Here is a 21979-nt window from a genome sequence, read left to right on the forward strand (position 1 = left end):
TCTAGTTTCTAAGTTCGGATACCACAGATTAATTTATTTTAAGAACGGACCACTCAAGTCCACAAAATAGTATGAAGAAGTGTCCTGTTAGGTCATCGTTGTAAACACAAATACTGAATAAGTTGAGATTATATTGTTAAAGAAAATGCATTCAAGAATTTTATTTGAATTATTTTTTAAATATATATTTTCTATTTTTTTCAGAGGTAAGAGAGAGCCTTCCTTAGACATCGGGATGAATAAATTTACGTATGTACCAAACTTTTTACATTAATTTGATTATAACAATGTTTTGCATTTCATTTAATAATCTGGCATTGAAAATGTTTTGGTAAAACCTAAGTGAAAGCTTAAATTAAAATTAATTTATTTTAAATTTAACATTTACAACATTTTGAGTGTGTCCAAAAAAAAAAAAAAAATTTAACATATTTGAAAGCCATGTTATTCAAGTTAATATAACAAAAACTTTCACTTTGATGTAATGTTATTCTTTTTGTTTTGTTCAAATTAAGAGAATTGAAAATAAATTGACTTGTTAAATAATTTCCAAATATTTATTTTTTTTTGTTTTAAAACCATTTCATACATAAAATATTTGAAAACCAGGACAAATTTTTTATGATGTATTTTCAATTCGCCAATAAATGTCGATTTGACTCAACTACAAGTTACTAGTATGTTGTTCATTTTCAACATATTTTCAAAAAAATAGACGTTGATTGCTGGAAAATACACCAGCAAAAAAACCTTTTGAACGCATGTGATTGGAATTCAAACGGTACAAATAGTGACTATTCGAAAACCGCTTTTGTTCTACTCAATGTACAGGGAATTGCGTTTTACCGATTTCCACATATTTCGAATCGTTCCATTTAATGTTTTTTTTGTGAAAACTGTGGGAAAATTAAAAACCTGCGCACTTTTTACGGTTGAAAAATGATTAGTATAACAGACGAAGCTCACATTTTGGTATTGTTAAAAAATATTTCGCACGCAAACATTTTTTAGTCATGTTTCAACTATTTCAATCCGTGTTTCGTATATATCCTGCAGCTTTATAATTTTGACACGTATTTAAATCATCAGATGTCAAATAAACACACGAGGATGACGAAAAAAATGAAAAACGAGTCACACAATACAAATTGATTTATTAAAAAATATATAAAACTTGTATTTTTTTAATCAGTTATTTGAATTAGTAGATATTAGTAATAATATCTGAATTTCAATATTATGTAGTGGAAGGCAAATAAAATATCTTAATCGTATGAGTTTCTTTGAAAAAATGAAAGTAAACTGAGTAATTATATTAACCATTATACTGTACTGATTAACTGTTCCGTATGTGCGGTCAAACGATGTGTGATAGATAGCCGAATGGTGATTTAACCCTAGATAACTAAACATTAGTCCACGCGACGACGCCCATCTCCGAAAAAGTCAAGTGCACTTACTTCCCTGCACCCCGTACCCGCCAGGCTTTGTTTACGGAATAGTGATATATTGTTAAATGTCTCTTACTCGTACATTAATTCCTAATGAACCAAACGTAAGTGTCATGTAACCAGTTTTTATTTTTAATAAACACTTTTGAAAATTTTCACGTTTTTAATTGCGTAGTCAGCCTGACGAATGTTTGGTTACTATCTAAAAATATAGTTTAGTTATATAGGGTTTAGGAAATAATGCAAGTTTGAGATAAGCACTAAACATAAAATTAAGAAAGGCGTTTTGAAATGGTTTGGGAATGGGAATCGAATGAGCGAAGAAAGAAAAGTAAAACAAATTTAAAAAGTTGGCATGATCAAGTACTTCAAATACTTGAAAGTGGTCACGTCAGAAGTCAGAATAATAGGCGTGTGTGTATGAGATGATGCATGAATGTGGAAGAAGCGAAGATTGTTTGGAAAGACAGATTGGCGTTGCTTTCTATTCCCTTAGCCTACCCCCGCACAAAAGACAGAGAGTAAATATGGATAGTTTTAAAATAAACAGTATTTAAAAAGTTGCTTTTAATGTTTAGAACTGATAAATAGTGCTGTAAATAATGCGATAAATAGTACTAGAAAAATAAATTAATAAGACAATGATTTTCATTTGGTTTAACGTTGGTTGAAAATAAAATATAAAAAGTATTTCAAATGTAATGTGGTATCAAAGTAAAATCAGGTGTATAATATACGTTTAGTCTTATGTGAATGTTTTTTGTAGCGCAAGTAATTTAAAATTTCAATTTTTTTTTCAGTAAAAAATACTTCAAAAAATATTTTAAACATACCATATTCAGTAAAAGGTGTCAGATCATTATTAAGATCTAAAATTTCAAAGTTACTTTTTTTCAGATCCCTCCATTTTTAAGCTTTGTACAAGCTTTAAAATTATGTATGTTAGATCTCAATTCTGGGTGCTTTTAGTGCTTTCACTTTAATCCCCGGAAAATAATAAACTGAAACGAATTCAAATTTGACTGCCTTCTCAGCTTTTACGATGAAATTGTAAAACGCCAAAAATCTTCAAAAAACGCGCTTAGAAATTCATTAAACATCTCGAAATTTAAGAACCTTCTCAAATAATTAAGAATTTACTAACAAACCACCCAAAATCTCCCTTGTTAATTAAAGCACAAAAAATAATTATCAAGTACTTTAATTTCTCATGTCGAGTAATTTCTTAATTTGCTGATTAAAAAGCAGTAAAATTCCTGCTTTTAATCAGTCTTAGAAAGGTCTGCCTAGCAAACAGAAGTTTCGTTAAGAACTTGAGAATTGAAATGGAAAATCTGTTTTATGAAAAATAGCTCGCGTTCAATGAAATAATCCAATCAAGTTTAAATAGTTCAATCTTAATTATTCCAACTTTATTTGTATTATATGTAAGCATCATATCTATGTAAATATAAAAAAAGTCTGATAGCTTTGAACTCTTGTCACAAAATTACATTCAAATATGCAGGCGTTTTTAAATAATTTTTAAATCATCATTTTTATGTTATGGCAGCACCATCTGTTGAACTTTATAGCAATACACGCAAAAATAATCAATGCTTTTGGTAAATAACACGCTTTTTGACAGCTGATAAATTGTTGTATACCCACAAGTATTGTGAAATTAATAATATTAAATAGATTTTTTGAATAACCTAACGTCCAATTGACTTTGAAATCTAGCTACAGCTTATGCAACACCGTTTATCATGACACTACTCAGGCTTATACTTTTTAAGTTTCATAGCCTTTGTCTACTCGTGAGTGGATTTACTCTTTATGTTTAAAGTTACTATAATTTCATGTAATTCATGAGTGAAAATTCTAAGCAAAAACACTCGCTAATCTTATTAGAAATGTGTCAATCCTGTTTTATTTATTTTCATTTAACCAGACTGAGTTACAGCAACGCATGGGTGGATACAAATAGCTAAAAAAATTAACTTTACATGCTAAATTATTGATCCCAAATTTTGTACAAAAATATATTATAGTATTTTCAATTGCAAACGTATAGTGTAAGACATATCAAATCACATTTCTGTAAGAGGTTTACTAAACATCGGATGAAAAAAAACTGAGTTTATCAACTATCAGCAATGAAATAAGCCAATTTGTGGTTCTATCTTTTCATTTTAAATTTGAAATTTACTTGGTAAATACGGCTGTTTTTATGTATTGTGTCACGCGTTTCTATGCATCATTAACAGTATAATATACGGTATTTGATAATGATGAGGAATGCATCAAAACAGGCGTCACAATAGATTTTAAGAAACTTTGGCGATACCCAAAAAAGCTTGAAAACTCTAAAAAATACGCTGAAACTTGAGTTACAAGTACATATGCGTTTTATATTTCCAAGGAATACCTTTAATGCTAGACGTTTGTCTTAAAAACTTCCGCGTAACAGAATATTTTAATTAACGATCGTTATAATAAATTTATTACCCAACCAAAAGGTTTAACCTCTTCCTCTCTTGTTATTTTTATGGGTTACCACTTGCCACAATACACTTTCCAGACATTCTGTTTTCATTTTCCCGTTAGATTAATTACCACGTTTCAGCAACAATAAAATATAACTAACATATATATTTACTTGAATATAGGTCCCAAGTCTTTGGAGCACGGTGAAATTAAAAAAGTCCTTAATTTTTTATACCAATATATCGCTTACTCCTTTCAAGAACGTCATAAATCAAAAAACTAGATTTTTCAGGAGAACGTTTTTAAAGTTTAAAAATATAATACGATGTATTAAAAATAAATATCAAGCCACTTATTGAACTTTTTACTGTGCAACAGATCTTTTAGGTAAAACCTGAAGATTTTTTCTCCATTTGAAAAATATTTAGTTAATTAAAAAAAATAATTAAACGATACCTTTTCTTCAAAATGCATAAACAACATTTTCTGCCCTGTAGCGGGTAAATAAAATGTTAAAAATATGATTCTTTTGCTGGGATAAAGTTCATTTTCTGGACATTCCGAAAACATGCACAACTGAAAATTGACGATTTTTGATTTATGACGTTCTTGAAAAGAGTGAGCAATATGTATACAGTATTTTTTGAACCACATCAATTTAAAAAAAAAATATTCTAGCACTTATGTACTGATCAGCGCGTTTGGCAACCATGATGGAGGTCCCGTGTTCGATTCCCAGAGATGTCAAAATAAATACAAGTGATTTGAGTTGATTTTGAGTTGGACTCTTCTATGATACGATAATTCTATATATACGAGTACACGGGTATGGTATCATGAATATTAAAGCAAGTGATACATTTAGCAGTCATGAAGTTCAGTTCTAGCATAATTACAAAATGTGACCATTTTATTAAATTACATACGTGCGTACATTTAACCTAATGTAGTTACTGTCGTCAAGTTATAACTGCCGAAACAATCGATGAATCAATACTTGGGTGGGAATAAACATAATTATTTCAATACGTAAAATAAGGTTTCAGAAACTTTGCCATTAGCTCGCAAAGTGTCTCGGAGAGATGAAAGTAGATACTTTTAGCTGAGATAATATTTTCGCGGCTTCATCGCCGCAAGTAAAAACCTTTCCCCGAAATTACGACGCAACCCGTCAAACTCCAAAGTATCGTATATCACAAAATAAAGTTAGAATCATATATTATGTATTTCCGATCACACAGAGCACTCTGCCGAGCAACAAGAAAGGCTAGAATAATAATTGCTACCCACACATATGTATGTATAAATGGGGACATATGTGAAAATGTAGGGAAGGGTTTATTTTTGTATTTTGACGTATAATTTAAAAAAAATATTTTTTCATACCGACTTTCAAATTAAGGTTTGTATTTTAATGAAACTGTATATTTTAAGTAGAAGTAATATTCATTCAATGTTTACAACATTTTCAGTGTGTCCGAATACTTGTTCACAAATCTGGATTATCACCAATTATAGGAATTATTTTTCATTTTATTTTTTTAACATCTCAACAAGATAAAGAATTTGGTAAATGTTATACGCGTGTAAAGTGATGGTGACTTAAACCAGACTATGACAGTTGAAAGCCCCGTAAATGCCCAGACTTCCATATTCTTCTTCATCTTTGTTGAGATGTCAAAAAAAATATTTTTGAATATCTTCCACCGGTAACAGTTTACTGATTAATAATTATTGATAGATTATGTTATAAACTCATGAAAAGATCTGAGAATAGAATCATTTCAGTAAAATTTAATGAATACGAATAAAGTTAAACTACATTGATGAAATAATAAATTCAAAAATTACACCGTAATTCTAAAAATATTTAAATGATAAATCCCCCCAAAATAATTTCCATAATTTGAAAATTAAAATTAAAATTTCGAGTGTATCCAAATTTCATTCCATAGACTTCTTCATCTGTGTTGAGATATTAATAACAAATATGTATTGATATTAGTAAATAATATATAATTCTTAAATTGAGGATATCCAAGATTTTAGTACAATCATTCGGACGTACTTAAAAAAGTATTAATAAAATAACTTATCAAAATAAACATATATTTATTTTAAATTTAATGTACATGATCCATTACATATTTATCTTTAATAAATGTTTACTTATTTTTAAAATTCTTTTACCTTTCATTCAAAAATATTGTTACCCCCTAACAACGATGAAACATTCCTTTATATATATATAGGGTTATCCAATAAGAGGTTTCATTTTGATATTTGAAAAAAAAAACTGGTAAATTTTAAGACAAATTAATGAATATTTACTGCATTGTTAAGAGAAAAGTATGCGATTAACGATGGAAAACGATATCAGCCAAATGGCCGCCACGGCTACGGCTGCAGCACCATATCCTTTTCATGAAATTTTCCATGACCAACTCTTACATTTGCGGCTGTATGTCCTCGATAACTTCACGAATTCCATATTTAAGGTCTTCAATCGATTGTAGAGCATTGGCATAGACCTTATCTTTCACGTGCCCCCAAGGAAAAAAGTCTCAAGGTTTTAATCACAAGATCTCGGGGGCCAACTGTGATCACCTCTTCGAGAAATAACACGGCCAGGAAATTTTTGTTGCAAAATTGCGATTGTTTCGTTGCTAGTGTGGCACGTAGCGCCGTCTTGTTGAAAATAAATGTCGTCCACATCAATATCTTCCAATTCCGGCCATAAAAAATCATTAATCATAGCTCGATAGCGCAACCCATTCACCGTAACAGTTGCACCAGCCTCATTTTCGAATAAGTAAGGTCCAATCACACCACCTGCCCAAAAACCGCACCAAACAGTGACACGTTGAGGGTTTCGATTCTTCACATCAAATTTTAACAAATTTTACTAGCTGGCCGAGAAGGCGCTTCACGACGACCAAAATGTGCTTTAGTTTCGCGAACTGTGATTGCAAATTTTTCACCATTTCTGTAGTGAATTTTAACAATTTCAATGCGTTGTTGAAGCGTGTACCGTTGCATTTTTATTAATCGCGTAGTTTTTACTTGTCAAATGTCAAAATATGACAGCTTCAAAAGTGGCAGCTGCCCAGATAGCGGGCTATTCAAAATGAAACCTCTTATTGTAAAACCCTATACATTCACTCCGCTTGCGTTTATTCTTCCTAATTTCTGGCATCTTTTTTATATTTTAAACCTTTTGTTTATTTAATTTTCTGTAAAAATGTTGGTTTTCGAAACGTTGGTGGTGGATACAAAGATTTTCCAAATTTACATAAATGTTTTTAAAGCCCGTTTTTCAAGTTTTTTCAAGAATTTTTCAGAAATTTAAGCTTGAATTGTCATTTTTCAAAGCGGTTTTCTTTATTGTGCCTATGGGAAATTGTAAGATTTTATCAGGAAGTGAGTGTTGAATTCTGATTTCAGCTAAATTCTTTTTGTACAAAAGGAGCTTGAGAAATTCTTTATGAAAATGTAAGTGTGACCGGTAGACATTGAATATATATATATACATATATATATATATATATATATATATATATATATATATATATATATATATATATATATATATATATATATATATATATATATATATATATATATATACATATATATATATATATATTTCATTTTTATTTATTTATTTATTTATAAACGCACATATAAACGAGAATTTATATAAATATTCTTATGGTCGTCCAATTAAACTTCTTTATACGTATTGAGATATCAATAAAAACGTTTTCAAACACTTTCTTCTTTATCATACATATCGTATGTACATATAATTCTGCTCATTATCTTGAATATGTGTACATACCGCGATTTAAAAAAAATAAAAATCTAAACATCTGTCTTTGGTAAACTTGTTTTTTGTTAATTTCTTGATAAATCAACAAGCTTTGTAAACTACAAAAATGATATTTTTGTACGAAAATACTCGTCAATATTATTTATAAATTATTTGAAAGATCAGAGATGAAAGTAATTCACAAGCAATTACATACATTTTTTTTTAAATTATGCAAATTTATCTCATAGCAAAGCGTTTTTAAGAACGTTTATTTTTAATCAATATTTTTTAACAAACAAGTGAAAAAAAAACCATTCATGATATTTTATAACGTAAGATTTATACACTGTGATTGATCAAATGAAATTTTTCATTAATATCTGGGATCTTGTATGTTTATTTTTGGCTTTGTAGATTAATAACCTAACCGAATATCACAGAATCATCTGATTTTAATCCTACTATAGAAGGCTTCTGAAATATGATGCATTTATATTTCTATATAAATTTTTCTTTCGTACCCTTTGTTATATTATTTTTGTATCGTTTTTTTTATTTATTTTTTATTCAAATTTATTAAAGTAAAATAAATGATTAAAAAAATAAATGTCACTTTATTGTGATGCTTTGTTTATTAAATATTTTATAAATCTGATGTTTTTTAAGGAATTGATAATTATGTGAAAATATGAAGAAAAAGTAAAAGAAATAGAATATATGTTGCTTTTATAAAAATGAAATCAAATCCCTGACAATGACTTCAAATGTAATTTAATAAGTACACGTAAAGCGTGAATTTCACGTTACGTGGACGTTTTTCCATTAGCTCCAACAAGAGGGCTACAAGAATTAGGAAGATAGGGGGTAACTGTCAGCTGTAAGCTAACCCACGAACGAGATAGTTCGTCCTATAAACACCGGTATCTTTTCCTCCCCCATGAGCGATGATAACAAATAAGTGGCAGGACTCTGTTTTGGCACACATAACGTAACTATCTTGTACCTTATCCTCAAAGGAATTGATTTTCTTATAAAATTACTAAAAAAATACATGTAAATTTTAGCTTAGCTTTGAAATATTTTGTTGAATATCTTGCTGAAGATAAAAATCTTAATATTTTTTATTTATATTGCATAAAAAATTAAAATTTAAGCGTTTAATCATTTGTTTATAACTACCAGTATGATATTTTTTAAACATGGATTCTATGGATATTATTTAAAAAAATATAAAAGTATTGTTAAATTATCATTTGCGAAATAAGGCTCGTGTTTCTAGTTTTTTAATAAAACGAAGACACTTTAACAAAGACATGAATTCCATTAAGTATATTGTTTTAAAGAACGTAATGTTTCTGTAAGTATATTTACATATAATATTAAATTTTTTATTTATAATATTAAATCAATGTTCAAAAATATTGATTTTCATCTGCAAAAAATACATTTAGGTTACATATAAATGTTATTGAATATTTTTACCGTTTAAATTTGAATGCCAACGCTCTGTGTTGTAAATTACGGTTCAAAGGTCAAATGCGTGTTAAATAATATTCATTTATTCAAATATCACCGGATTTTGTTTCTACAGCGAATTTCCATATGGCAATTTCCCTTTGAAATATTTTCATCTCCAATTTTTTGAAAAATGAATATGTGGCTTTTGGTGAAAATGATTTCAGCCGGATGTCAAAATAGAATCAGTATATTTTATTCAAAATATAAGGGTATCTTTATACTACCTGAAAAGTAACGAAGGCAAAGTATACCAAAGTAATAATAACTTTTTCACATATACGCGTATTTTCTGAATGGTGTGGTTTACTATTTAATATGGTTACCTTATAATATCTTGATATATCAGATTAATATTTTTATACGAAAAACAGAAATATACACGAAATCGAGCGACCCCAAAATAAATATTCTTTTTGTATGATTATTTAAGTAAAACATTTGTAAATACCACTATTTCTATATACATATTCAATATCATTATCAAACCCGGTATGATGCTTAATACAACGAAAAAAGCTTCACTATAGATTTTATTAATATTTATCTCATTTTTATATTCATAATAAATAATAATAATAGAACCCTTATCCGCACCCCAATGGTGCATAGGGCACTGCGTCATATGAACGCAGTGTTATCTTGATCGTTTACACATTAAGGAAAGGTGATCAGTCCTCCGCTTCAGGTACCAGTCCATGGTAATATGAATATTACAGTGAAAAAATCACTTTAATTTTAAATAAATATATAAGTTTAATTGAAAAAAAAGAAAACGAATTAATGTTTCCACAAATTGATGGCTAAATCAATCAAATAAATATTTTGATTCTACAAATTTATCAGATGGTAAAAATTATATCCTTCATAAAATGTTACTCTAAATACTTATTTTTGACCCCTTTGCGTACTCAGATGGTACATAGGGAACTTCATCCTTTTGAGATTAGCGTTAATGCGACGGCAGTCTTTATTTTAAATTCAAAATATTTCTGAACCCTCAATTTCATCCATAATTATCATTATGGACACATCGTATAAATTTTTAATTTTAAATATGTGTATGACCTTTATTAAATTTTATGGTTATAAATATACCTCTGTCAACATCCATTTAAACCGCAATTGACATCAATATACAAGTTAAAATGATAGAACAATATATTTGAACAATGGTATGAATTTTATGAAAAAACATACTTTTCAAATTTTGATTAAAGGGGATTTAGTGATTTGATAAGTAATACTTCCTCAAAATGTAAATAAACGTTATCTCGACATGAAATTTCCTTGATTCAGAAGAGCATAAAATATATTTTTATGACAGAAAGCCGTAATATTTTTTTGTGAAATTAACACACAGGTTAACACGCAATGAATTCAACTCTCTCTTAAGAATGGGTGCTTTAACACAATTAAAAAAATAATAATATTTCTTCACAGTAAACGTACTAAATTCATACACTTTTGTACAAAAATGTAGGACATCCAGTGAAATTTCCATTGAAATTCTGGTAAAGTTTTCGTGAGGTATAATCATAATTATAATTTACGAGCTCCATTAAAAGGTATTAAAGATCGTTCCGATCTAAGAATGTGATAAATACTTTATTATTTCTTTTAGTAAGAAAAACATCGTTCAAAGAGATACACAAAGTGAAATCAAATATAAAACTTAAAAATACCTATCCGCACCCCTATGGTGTATTGGGCACTGCATCATATAAAAGCAGTCTTATCTTGATCGCTAAGCCCTCCGCTTCAGGTACCAGTCCAGGGTAGTATTGATTAAATATTAGAGTGAAAAAAATCACATATATTTCTTTGACCCCCCCGTAAATTGAACCCGAGACCTCCAGAACGGTAGCTGAGTGTGCTGATTATAATACTTAGTCAGGCAAAGTTTTCACGGTCTTCCTCTGCTCCCATTTTCAACTACATTTGTCTCAGAAATTTTTGTACAAAATTTTCTACGAAAATCTGTCTTATCAATTAAATATTTTGAATTTATAAATGAAAAATATCTGTTATATGAATGTAAAAAGCTTTTTAGTCTCTGTGAGTCTCTCTAGGACGTAGTTCTCACTACCTAAAAACTTTAAAAGTTCTCGGGTAGTTTGCAAACATACGAGAGAAAGTTCAGCTTCAATAATCAAATCTTTGACCTGACCCTCTGTATGATCTACGAGGTAATGTTAATTTATCTACGACTGAAAGTACTTAGAAATAAAACTAAAGCTGAATATTAAATATTAAGAACGTCAACATTATAAGTCTCGATGAAAGATAAAATTTCATTATACGAAATCCTAACTGAAGAAATTTAAAAAGAAGACTTATGTGTTCGGAAGATGAAAGCTCCTCAAAATATTATTAAGCATATTGTAGGTACTTTGAACAACGTAATATCTAAAAATTATTTTGTTAGCTTCCAAAAGCTAAATAAAGGATAAATCCATTTATAGCTGCTGATAAATTTATTTTCAAGTAAAAAATCTCTTTTATTACGCTTTCCGTAAGATATGATTTTTTTTAATGGGTTTCAAAGTATATATTCTTCTTGCTGAATGAAAATTAATTGACTTTATGAATATACTCGTACCTTTTTTACTGTGATATTAAAATAATATTGTTTTAATTAAATTATGAAAGCATCAGCAGTCGAATATAAAACGGTGTTTCATTTGTTAGATAATTGCTTTCCAACTATTGAAATTTAACGAACTGCAAAATAAATTCGCACATATTATGTTTATATCACTGGATACACTGGATACTCACATACACATACATACATAAATGTAGTATTTTTTAACTATTTTCTTTACATTTAGGATGTTACGTATGGTTTTATAGATATGAAAGTAATTAAAAAAATTAAGGGTGTTATACTCATTCGTTCAAAAATTGGTTGCGTATTACGTTTACTTATTTATTTTTTTACAAAAATGTTAATAAAATTAGCATTTAACCACTCACCGATATTTTTACGTCTACCGGTCTCGAGACGTACCCGTCTCTTCGTCAGGACAATCACTAACACAGCATGCAAACAATACTACCCTTCACCACCATAGCACCATTTACACACTAAAAACTACACAAAATGTTTAACACATGCGATTTTTGGTCGACCCGAAGACCAACATGCACTGTAGTTTTCAATACAGACATGCGTTACGAGCCGAGGTTAAACGTGCAATAAAATTAGACCTGTAATCGAATCAACTTAAATACTCGTAGAATGAAAGGAGTGGGCGGGGTTCGAATTGGATACTGACGAATCGTGCTTAACCGACGTCGAATCAAACAACGGACTATATGTAAAATTTATTTGGTTGTTAATTAGAGGAATATTATTTTTAAGTGCTTTCCTGATATGAAAAATCTCCATATTATTTAGTTTTAGCCCTTTATTATTAGTATTTAATATTTTTACTCCCGTGTCTTTTTTGAAGACGTGATTTGATTCTATGAGGTGATTGGCAAATTCGTAGAAGTTATTATTGTTTAGACATCGTATGTGTTCTTTTATTCTGGTATTAAAATAACGCGACGTTCTACCAATATATTTAGAAGGACATGAATCACAAGTTAATTGGTATATACCAGAATTGTCTAGAATATTGTTTGTATCTTTTTATTTAAAAGGATTTATTACGTTTATTATTTATAACGTTTATTACGTTTACATATTTGTTTATGTATATTTGACAATTTTTCATACAAAAAGAATTGTAAATGGAGGAAAAGTTGTGAATACCATATCTATCCGGTAACCGGAACAGTAACAGTTGCCCGTTAGTCACATCTCTAATCTACACAGAGGACGGCTGTAATTAATTATATTATACCATTTTTGTGCGCTGGCGTTGGACCATATTGTTGAAGTGCCGAGAAAATGTATTCTATAAAAGCTTCGGATGCGTTTGACCATTACAGAAATAGCACATTCACAACTCGTTACCTTTGTTCCCATTACCACTGAAATAAAATAAAAACAACGCTGTGTTGGGTAAATGGCTTTGGAATTAGGTTAGCAACACACTAACGTACTAACACATGAACTCTGTACGACAGAATAATTGGCTGCATTGTAAAAAAAAACTGCTTAAATACTTTCAAAAATATACTACCGTACTTTACGGACTATTAAAAAACTTTTTTGTTCATAAAATGGCTCCATAATTTAGGGATATAAATATAAAAATATCCAGTGTTTGATCTAAAATTCCCGCTAGTCTTAAAAATAGCCCAATATTTCATGCTGCGGGAAAACTATCTCCATATAGTTACATTCTGTTGATGGGAATCATACGATGAAAAATAAAGTCCGGCCAACAACACCACGTAAATTGTAAAATCCTTGTCGGAGTGAGACAAATGCCTCTCACTCCGACAAGGATTCTATAAAACCAAAATTATTTTTAAAATTTTTACTTTATAGTCTGGCATTGCAATCGAGTAATAAAAATGCAGAAATTAATTTGCATCTTATAGTTTGTACCATAGGGTATAATTTTATATTTAAAACCATGATATTAAAAAAAACGGCAGATTGTAATTAATTCATGGTATTTTTTTTTACTTTTAATGTGATTCAAATACCACGGAAGTAATGCTGGTATTGAAAGTTTGGCAAACTAAAAGAAAACGTTTGATATCGCAAAAGCTTCAATTAATATCTCAAGTTTTCCTTCAATAGGTCAGCTTTGAATGTCTTTTAAAGCTTTTATTGTCTCAAGCGAAACACTCACGCAACTCTAAGCTGCCATTGTGTTCCTAGACTTTCAAATTCAAAAGGATGTTGTTCTCTTTAGAGGTATGAATAATTGGAACTACTGAACTTGGATGCTTTAAAAAAGGGGTGAAAAATAAGAATCAAGGTAGAAAATTATTTTTTTAAGTCGTATTTTAAATGTTCGTAACATTGAACTTATGTAACGTATGATATTTTAATAATTCATTACATATGTTTTGGAATACGATTTTTTAAAAGTTAATTTATAAAATTGTTAAAATTATTGTAACAATATTTTTTTTAGTATTGTTCAACACTGTGTTTATATGATGCAGTGCCCTATGCAACATTGAGTTTGAAATTGAAATATTGTTCGAACCAATTTGAATTAAAATTATATAGTGAAAACCATTCTTAATTTTCACAAGAAATAAAAGAAAAATAAGTTAATAACATTCTGTCAAGAAATAAAAGAAAAAAAAACTTTCATTTTGATAAGTTGGAAACTTATGTTATGTTTCAAGAAAATTCAGTATAATTTTTATTAAGAATTTATTAATATATAAATTCTAGTTAAAAAAAATCTGTTTGAGATACGTTTGAGCAAATTAATCGGCTACCGTAATGTCAAAAACCTTTTTGTTGAAATATGAAAAGCTACGTTTTAATTAAATAAACATTTTGCTCGTACATATCATTAGTCTAAAATTTTAGACAAAGAACAAATTTCATCCAGGTGAGAGCTTAATTAAAGTGTTCTCCTGAATTATTTTTCGTGAACATATTCTACTGGGACTCTGGAAAAAACAGGTTCCCTATTATTTGCGAGTGCTATTACTCTTTTTTTCAAAGATTTTTTTGGATACCTCTCTCCTAGAGTTAATTCTGTTTTCACATAAAGCTGGATGGTGTTATTAATGTCGTTTTCAACTTATGTCAAGCTTTTTATTGTGCTCATATTGCATTAGAATAGAAAATATTTTAATAAAACTAACAGTTTTAGTAATTTATATAAGCATTTATACAGAAAAGTGTTCAGCCACATACAATAAAAAACGACAATAAAACATTCTCAGTTCATTCTATGGTTATTATTATTTTTTTAATATTCTTGAATTGAAATGCATTACTATGGTGCATAGGATAGCAATTTAAAATTGCGATTTTTACATCCATGGTAATTCTTTATATGTATCGAAAAACATACGGGTATTATTTACAACATTTTGATTGTGACCAAATACTTGTTCACAAATCTGGATAATCTCCAATTAGTTATTTTATACATATAAAACCTTTTTTCATCTCATCATAGATGTCTCTGGTGAAATTATAGTCAATTCAAGCAATATGTTACGAATTTGAACATTATATTCATATAAATAGAAATCCCAACAATTTGAGTGGTGTGGTTGGTTGTCAATCATGGGTAGAATTGGAAAATATTACAAATGTGTAAAGTGATCACTTAAATCAGCCTATGACGATTGTAAGCCCTGCAAATGCCCAGACTTCCAAATTCTTCTTTACCTATGTTGAGATGTCAAAAAATATACCCATATTATTATATAAAATATACCCATATACCCATATTATTATTACCAAGGCATTTTAAATATATCTAACATTTTTTTGATAAATTCGCTTGATAATTGGGAAAACAAAGCGATTATATCATCACATGATAGGGTTGGGATTGGTCCCGTGTGTATTATAAATTTAAATTGACTTTTTAGCCTTACATTTTAATGAACAGTGAACAATGAAAACGTTTGTTTGAATATAATGTTTTTTTTAATATCTTCAATATGTTAGCATTTACCATGCTTTGTGAATAGACATTAGTATTTTTTTTTGTAAAAATGTTAGTAACATTAGTATAAAACCCCTCACCGAAATTTGTCTACCGGTTTCGAGACGTACCCGACTCTTCGTCAGGACAATCACTACAACAGTACCAATTATAATAGTGCCAATTATAACAGTGCCAATTATATTACACGTCACTATCATAGCACCATTCACACACAAAATATTAATCACATGTGCTTGACATGGTCAAACTGAGAAGAACATGCACTAAGGATTGCAGACCAACATGCATTAAAGGCCGAGGTCTGACATGCACTAAAGATATTACCCAAAATAGTTGGTGGGTGGGGTCTAAAATGGGTTGTGAAAATCCTTTCTTATGAATTACATAGTTTTTTTATTGATTTATTAGGTGTCTCGATGGAGATATTTTTTTTATGAGAAGGGGATATAGTTGACAGGACTCAAACTGGCATTAGTTGATTTAAGAGATCATTCTATACACCTGGTACAATGAAAAAAACTGATACTTAAAGAATTTTCGAATCAAGTTTCTAAGCAAATTTATTCTCAGAGTGTATTGAAATATTTAAGTAGATATTATAGATAGACAATGTAGGTATCCTTCGACTCGTAAACGTAATAGACCATTAAAACATCTGAAAGGATCAAATATAACCTTTTGGGAATAAAATAAACGTTTAATTTTGACCTCTTTTTGGTGTCCTTTTTCAAGTAGACGGTTTTATCTTTTTTAATGCCTTTTAATATTTACTAAAGTATGTAGGTTTATACACTAGATTTTTACGAGCTTCAAAAATGCTTTTAATGTAAAAAAAATATATCATTGAAATTGAAAATCATGTTTTCAGGCGTTTCCCAGTATATAAAATAATCCTGTTAGGACATTGCATATATCCAAGTAAAAGGGTAAAAGCTTTGTAAATACGAAATACATGGTTGTAGTGAACTCACACGTACAACGTCATAAGATTAATGATATAACATATGCAGAAGTTCCAAAAAAATAGGAGTGTGGTTGTCAATCATGGGTAGAATGGCTTATATTGCACTGTGTAAAGTGATTATTTAACCAGTCTATAACAGGTCGTAAGCCGTGTAAAAAAACAGACTCACATATCACTCTTCTTCTATATTGAGATGTCAAAAATGTTAATAATTACACCTTAGTGGAGAAACCCAGACTTGTGAACAAATATTTTGACACACTAAAAATGTGATTTTTAGCGTGTCAGATGAAGTTTTTGGTAAGGGAAGGGTAATTTATTATGAGTATTTCAATGTTTTAGAATTTAGTACATAAACTATGATGATGACAAGGTTCTTGTCGAAACCGGTTGGATAAAGTGTACCAATAAAAAAGTGGTTAAAACAAAGTTGTTTAATTTTATAAAATGTGATTTATATTTATTTTTCATTCAGCACGGCAGCCAAATGCAAGCGGATGAAAACTTAAAAAAAAACACTTTCTTAACTAACTCACTTAATATCACGCTCCTTTCCCACAGGAGTAGGCAGAGAGAATTGAACGCCACACCACTCTGTCTTAGCAAATATTCTTTGCCTCTTTGCCACATTCATGCACCTCCTCATACACACCCGCTGATAATTTCGGCTCCTGACTTCAAGTATTTGACAAACTCAATCATGCCAATTTTTTCCCGGTCTTACTCTGCTCCTTTTTCTTAATATATTCTGTAAATGAAAATGTATGATAAGATGCCTGAATGTATGAAGAATGAAAAGAGTCTGAACGAATTTAAAAATAAATGTTTTGTTTATTGTAAAGAGATATTAATATATGTTTATATATATATATATATATATATATATATATATATATATATATATATATATATATATATATATATATATATATATATATATATATATATATATATATATATATATATATATATATATATATATATATATATATATATATATATATATATATATATATATATATATATATTTATATATATATATATGTATATATATATATATATATATATATATATATATATATATATATATATATATATATATATTTATATATATATATATGTATATATATATATATATATATATATATATATATATATATATATATATATATATATATATATATATATATATATATATATATATTTATTTATAAATATATAAATATATATATATATATATATATATATATATATATATATATATATATATATATATATATATATATATATATATATATATATATATATATATATATATATATATATATATATATATATATATATATATATATATATATATATATATATATATATATATATATATATATAGATAGTTTATGTAAATAATGTGTAAATAATAGTTTATATTAGTTGTAATATAAGTTAACTTAAGAAAAAAAGTTTTGTGGTACCGTTTTTGCCTTACTCATTCGTTCCACATGCCCAAACCATCTCAACATACCTTTATTAATTTCATCGATAATGCTTATCTCAGACCTGCATTTTTTTCTTATTTCACCTATGATGTGGTAAAAAATAATGAAACAAATGGTGAAAATCTCTTTAAAACTTCAATTTTATTTTATTTGGATCTATTTTCTCCATAAACGACGATTTATCTTACTGAAATTGAAAATAACACACTTCCATGTTTCTGTCTGTGTCTATTATTTTCTCATTACCAGACACTTTCATATTAAACTGTATATTTCGCCTTATCAAATATTTTACCGACAAAAAACTGTTATTTCCTAAAACATCATAACACGTTTCTTTGTATGATGTTGACGGGGGATGGCCTTTCGAAATATGAAAAATATTATTTTTTATCTCGGACCAGAGGTCTCTAAACTTCTTGTACTGTGGATATTTGACTAATGAGTTTGCCAATAATTATGTTACAAACAAAAAATAAACTAAAAGTTGAATTTTAGTGTACACATGTATGTATGTAATTTCTCTTTTTATGTTATCGTCTGATTTTTTTTGCGTGTTAAATGGTTCACAATTTTTTTTACAATTTAAAGGTAAGCAAACGTGGGGTTTATAACCTAAATAAATAATTTAAAATTTTGATTTGTATTTGTTTGTTGTTAAGTAAGTAATTTATTTGATTTACATCGTTGTATTATTTTTTGGTTTCATTTAAGTTGCTTACCTAAATTGGTTTTATTATATTTTGGGATGGATCTTTTTTGAAGCACTTAATATTTAACAGAGGCTGTTTTTTGTTCATTTTGAAGTTTTAATATTTTTATAATTTTTATACTGACTGAATTTTCAATTCATGTAGTAAATAAATAAAATGAAATCAAAAACAATTTTGCTTTTTTTCGTTTTTATTTTACTTGACCAGTGACCGGGTTTCATCGTTACCGAGATCATTAGATTGATGGTCTCACTAGTCTAATGATGTTAATAATAACAAAATCTAGTTACTAATGAAATAAAAATAATGTAAGAAAAAACTCCATAGTTTTGTTTTATTCTATTTTTTATTTTTATTCTTTAATGAAAACCACAGTTAAATAAGTAAATTTTACACCACTGAATTCTACAATAGGATACAAAACAACACACAAAAAACATATTATCAAACTGTTTCCATATGTTGGAAGTTGTTGTTCAATCTGAGGTGCTAAAACCCTCACAGATGCCTTGAGAAGCCCCAGGGCTCCACGGAACACATTTTGAGAACCACTGATCCACGTGCCAGAATATTTGGGTTAGTTGAACTGTCCTTTTTGTATCTCTACCCCCTAGGGATGGCTAACGCGAACATTAGCTATTCGGTTCTCTGAAACATTTAATTTACCATTTGCTGAGGTTGGAATATTTACTCTCCCACTCATGGGTTTAGTGAGGAAAATTTTCTAATACCATAGCAAATTAACCCTCTGTATTTTGCTTGGGAAACAGTCATTGTTTGAAAATAAATAATCCAAGCCGCTGATTGTATTTTAACCGATTTTTTGATAGTCTTTAAACCGCATATTTATCATGAAAAATCCGTTAAATTTGTTCAAAAACTTCTAAATTTAAGGCTTCAATGCGTTTTGTTGTGTTAATAAGGCTACGGTCCTGTGGTTAGAGTCGCAGATTCTCAATGGGGTGTTTGAGTTCAAACCCAGTTTATTGATATTGATTTATATTTTTATTGACAGGACGCTTAGGTATACACAAATAGTAAGTAGTAAGATAAATTATATAAAAAAAAATATATTGAAAAATTGAAGACACAATATAAAAACAAATATTTTATTTTTTAAATGAAAAATACTGCGCGTCAATATTGCCGGTTTCTTTTTTGAAAAATGCTTCTATGAAAAAAGTTCTGGATTGAAATAAAATTAACCAATGTAATTTTTAAAAAATCTAACGTGAAATAAAACTTTTCACCCTGCATCCTATTATCTGCAACCAAAAATGATAATATTTTAATAAGGAAGGGCAAGTTCTGCGCTTAAGGTTCCATTCCGGAGTAATATTGAAAAAAAATTGTGTGAAAAAACATTTATTCATATTTTGTTTTTCCCCTTTTTTAATCAAACCCAAGACTTCCCATACGGTAGCCAAACTGGCTAACTACTTCACGATAGAGGAAGTAGTAGGTTTTTTTAAAAAAAATCGTAATTACTGAATTAAAAGCTATCTATATACGAGCACTTTCAATAAATCAACAAAACATATTGGTATTACATAAAATAGTTTATGTAATACCAATATGTTTAAAAATAGTTTATTTATTTTCATGATCTGAATTTGTTATCGAAATACTGGATTAAAATACCAAATAATACAAATAAAATAATTTTTATTTTAAAAATACAACAATTCTATTTCAGACAAATGTAACTGACTACTTCGGGACTCGAACCCATACATTTCGTTTATGTAATTGTACGTACAGTCTTGCCTTTATTGAATTCTTTGATCAAATTATTTTCCGTGCCTTTGAGGAAAATCGTTGGATTTGACGTAATTGATGATTGCAGTTCGACGTGTACACGAAGCACCAAATACCATAATAATTACATTATAATCCTGGCCTAGAATTGATTTGTGTCTGTCATATACAAACAGAAGGAAGGAGATGTTGACTGGAACACATAACTGATTGTGTATTTGTCTGACGGTTGCTGTCGACAAATGTGAATTATGCTTTCTGCCCGTGTTAGATCTGTATACCTTGCCTACCATAAATTTTTCAGATAAATTAATAAAAGTCAGCTACTCGTGGAAGAAAAGCTTTAAAAAATCTTCAACATTTTTTCTTCTTATCTTCACCCGTGTCTTATTGTGCATAAGGCACTGCATCCTATAAATGCAATGTTATCCTGATCGTTGAATACACGAAAGGAGATTATTACGGTACTTCAGGAATAACATAGTACGGTATTTGAATAACAAATATTTTTATTTCCTCCTGATAACCTCCTGAGAATCAAACCCGAGACCTATAGAACAGAAGTCTAATGCACTAATTACTACGCTACACTATTAAGGTGGACTTACGACTTATTAACTAAATAAATTGAAAATTAAAAAAAACTGTTTAGTAATTTTAAAAACATTAATTATGAGCCGTTATTTAAATTTATATTTGAAACACTAGCTTTGTGATTTTCCATTTTATAAATAAAATGTAACTTAATTTTAAAATCAGTATAAATATTTTATTTAAGTATTAATCAGTCTTGATAAAGAAAGGGTTAGCTTCGAAGCCGGTAGACATTATAATCAAGTTATAATCAAACTTTATAGTGATTTTGAAACAAAGTTACATTTTAATTAGAGACTTTAATATTTAAATATAATTTTAATAATAATCTATTATTAGAGTCTTTTTATATATTAAAAAAAAATATTGAAATATGAATTGAGTTTTAAAAAAATCGTGTTATTTGAAAATATTATGAATTCACCCACTGTAATTCATTAAGGTAGTAAAATATATCCATTTAATTTTTTTACAGATTTTGAACATAATTTTTATTTTCATTACTTATTATTTAAGCGCTTAGTTCTAAAACATGACTCGTAACACATCAAAACACATGCAATAGAAGCTAGTAAAATATAGTAAAAATAAAATATCAGTTTTATTTATTTCAAAGTATAAAAAATGATTTTATAATTGCTTTTTATT

At 28.3% G+C, this 21979-nt stretch overlaps 1 protein-coding gene across 1 annotated transcript in view; it reads left to right on the forward strand.

Moving 5' to 3' along the window:
- LOC148308276 (uncharacterized) overlaps window positions 1–21979 on the forward strand; it is a 167235-nt gene that overhangs the window by 62908 nt on the left and 82348 nt on the right. The window contains exon 2 of the mRNA XM_088262009.1: window positions 205–249. Coding sequence (XP_088118135.1) covers window positions 236–249 — 14 coding nt within the window. The 5' untranslated portion in view covers window positions 205–235. The remainder of the gene's footprint in view (window positions 1–204; window positions 250–21979) is intronic.

Source organism: Brachycentrus maculatus, unplaced genomic scaffold (assembly GCF_059751285.1).
Source record: "Brachycentrus maculatus isolate JH-2025_06_01 unplaced genomic scaffold, ASM5975128v1 h1tg000172l, whole genome shotgun sequence".
In the NCBI taxonomy this organism is placed as follows: Eukaryota; Metazoa; Arthropoda; class Insecta; order Trichoptera; family Brachycentridae; genus Brachycentrus; species Brachycentrus maculatus.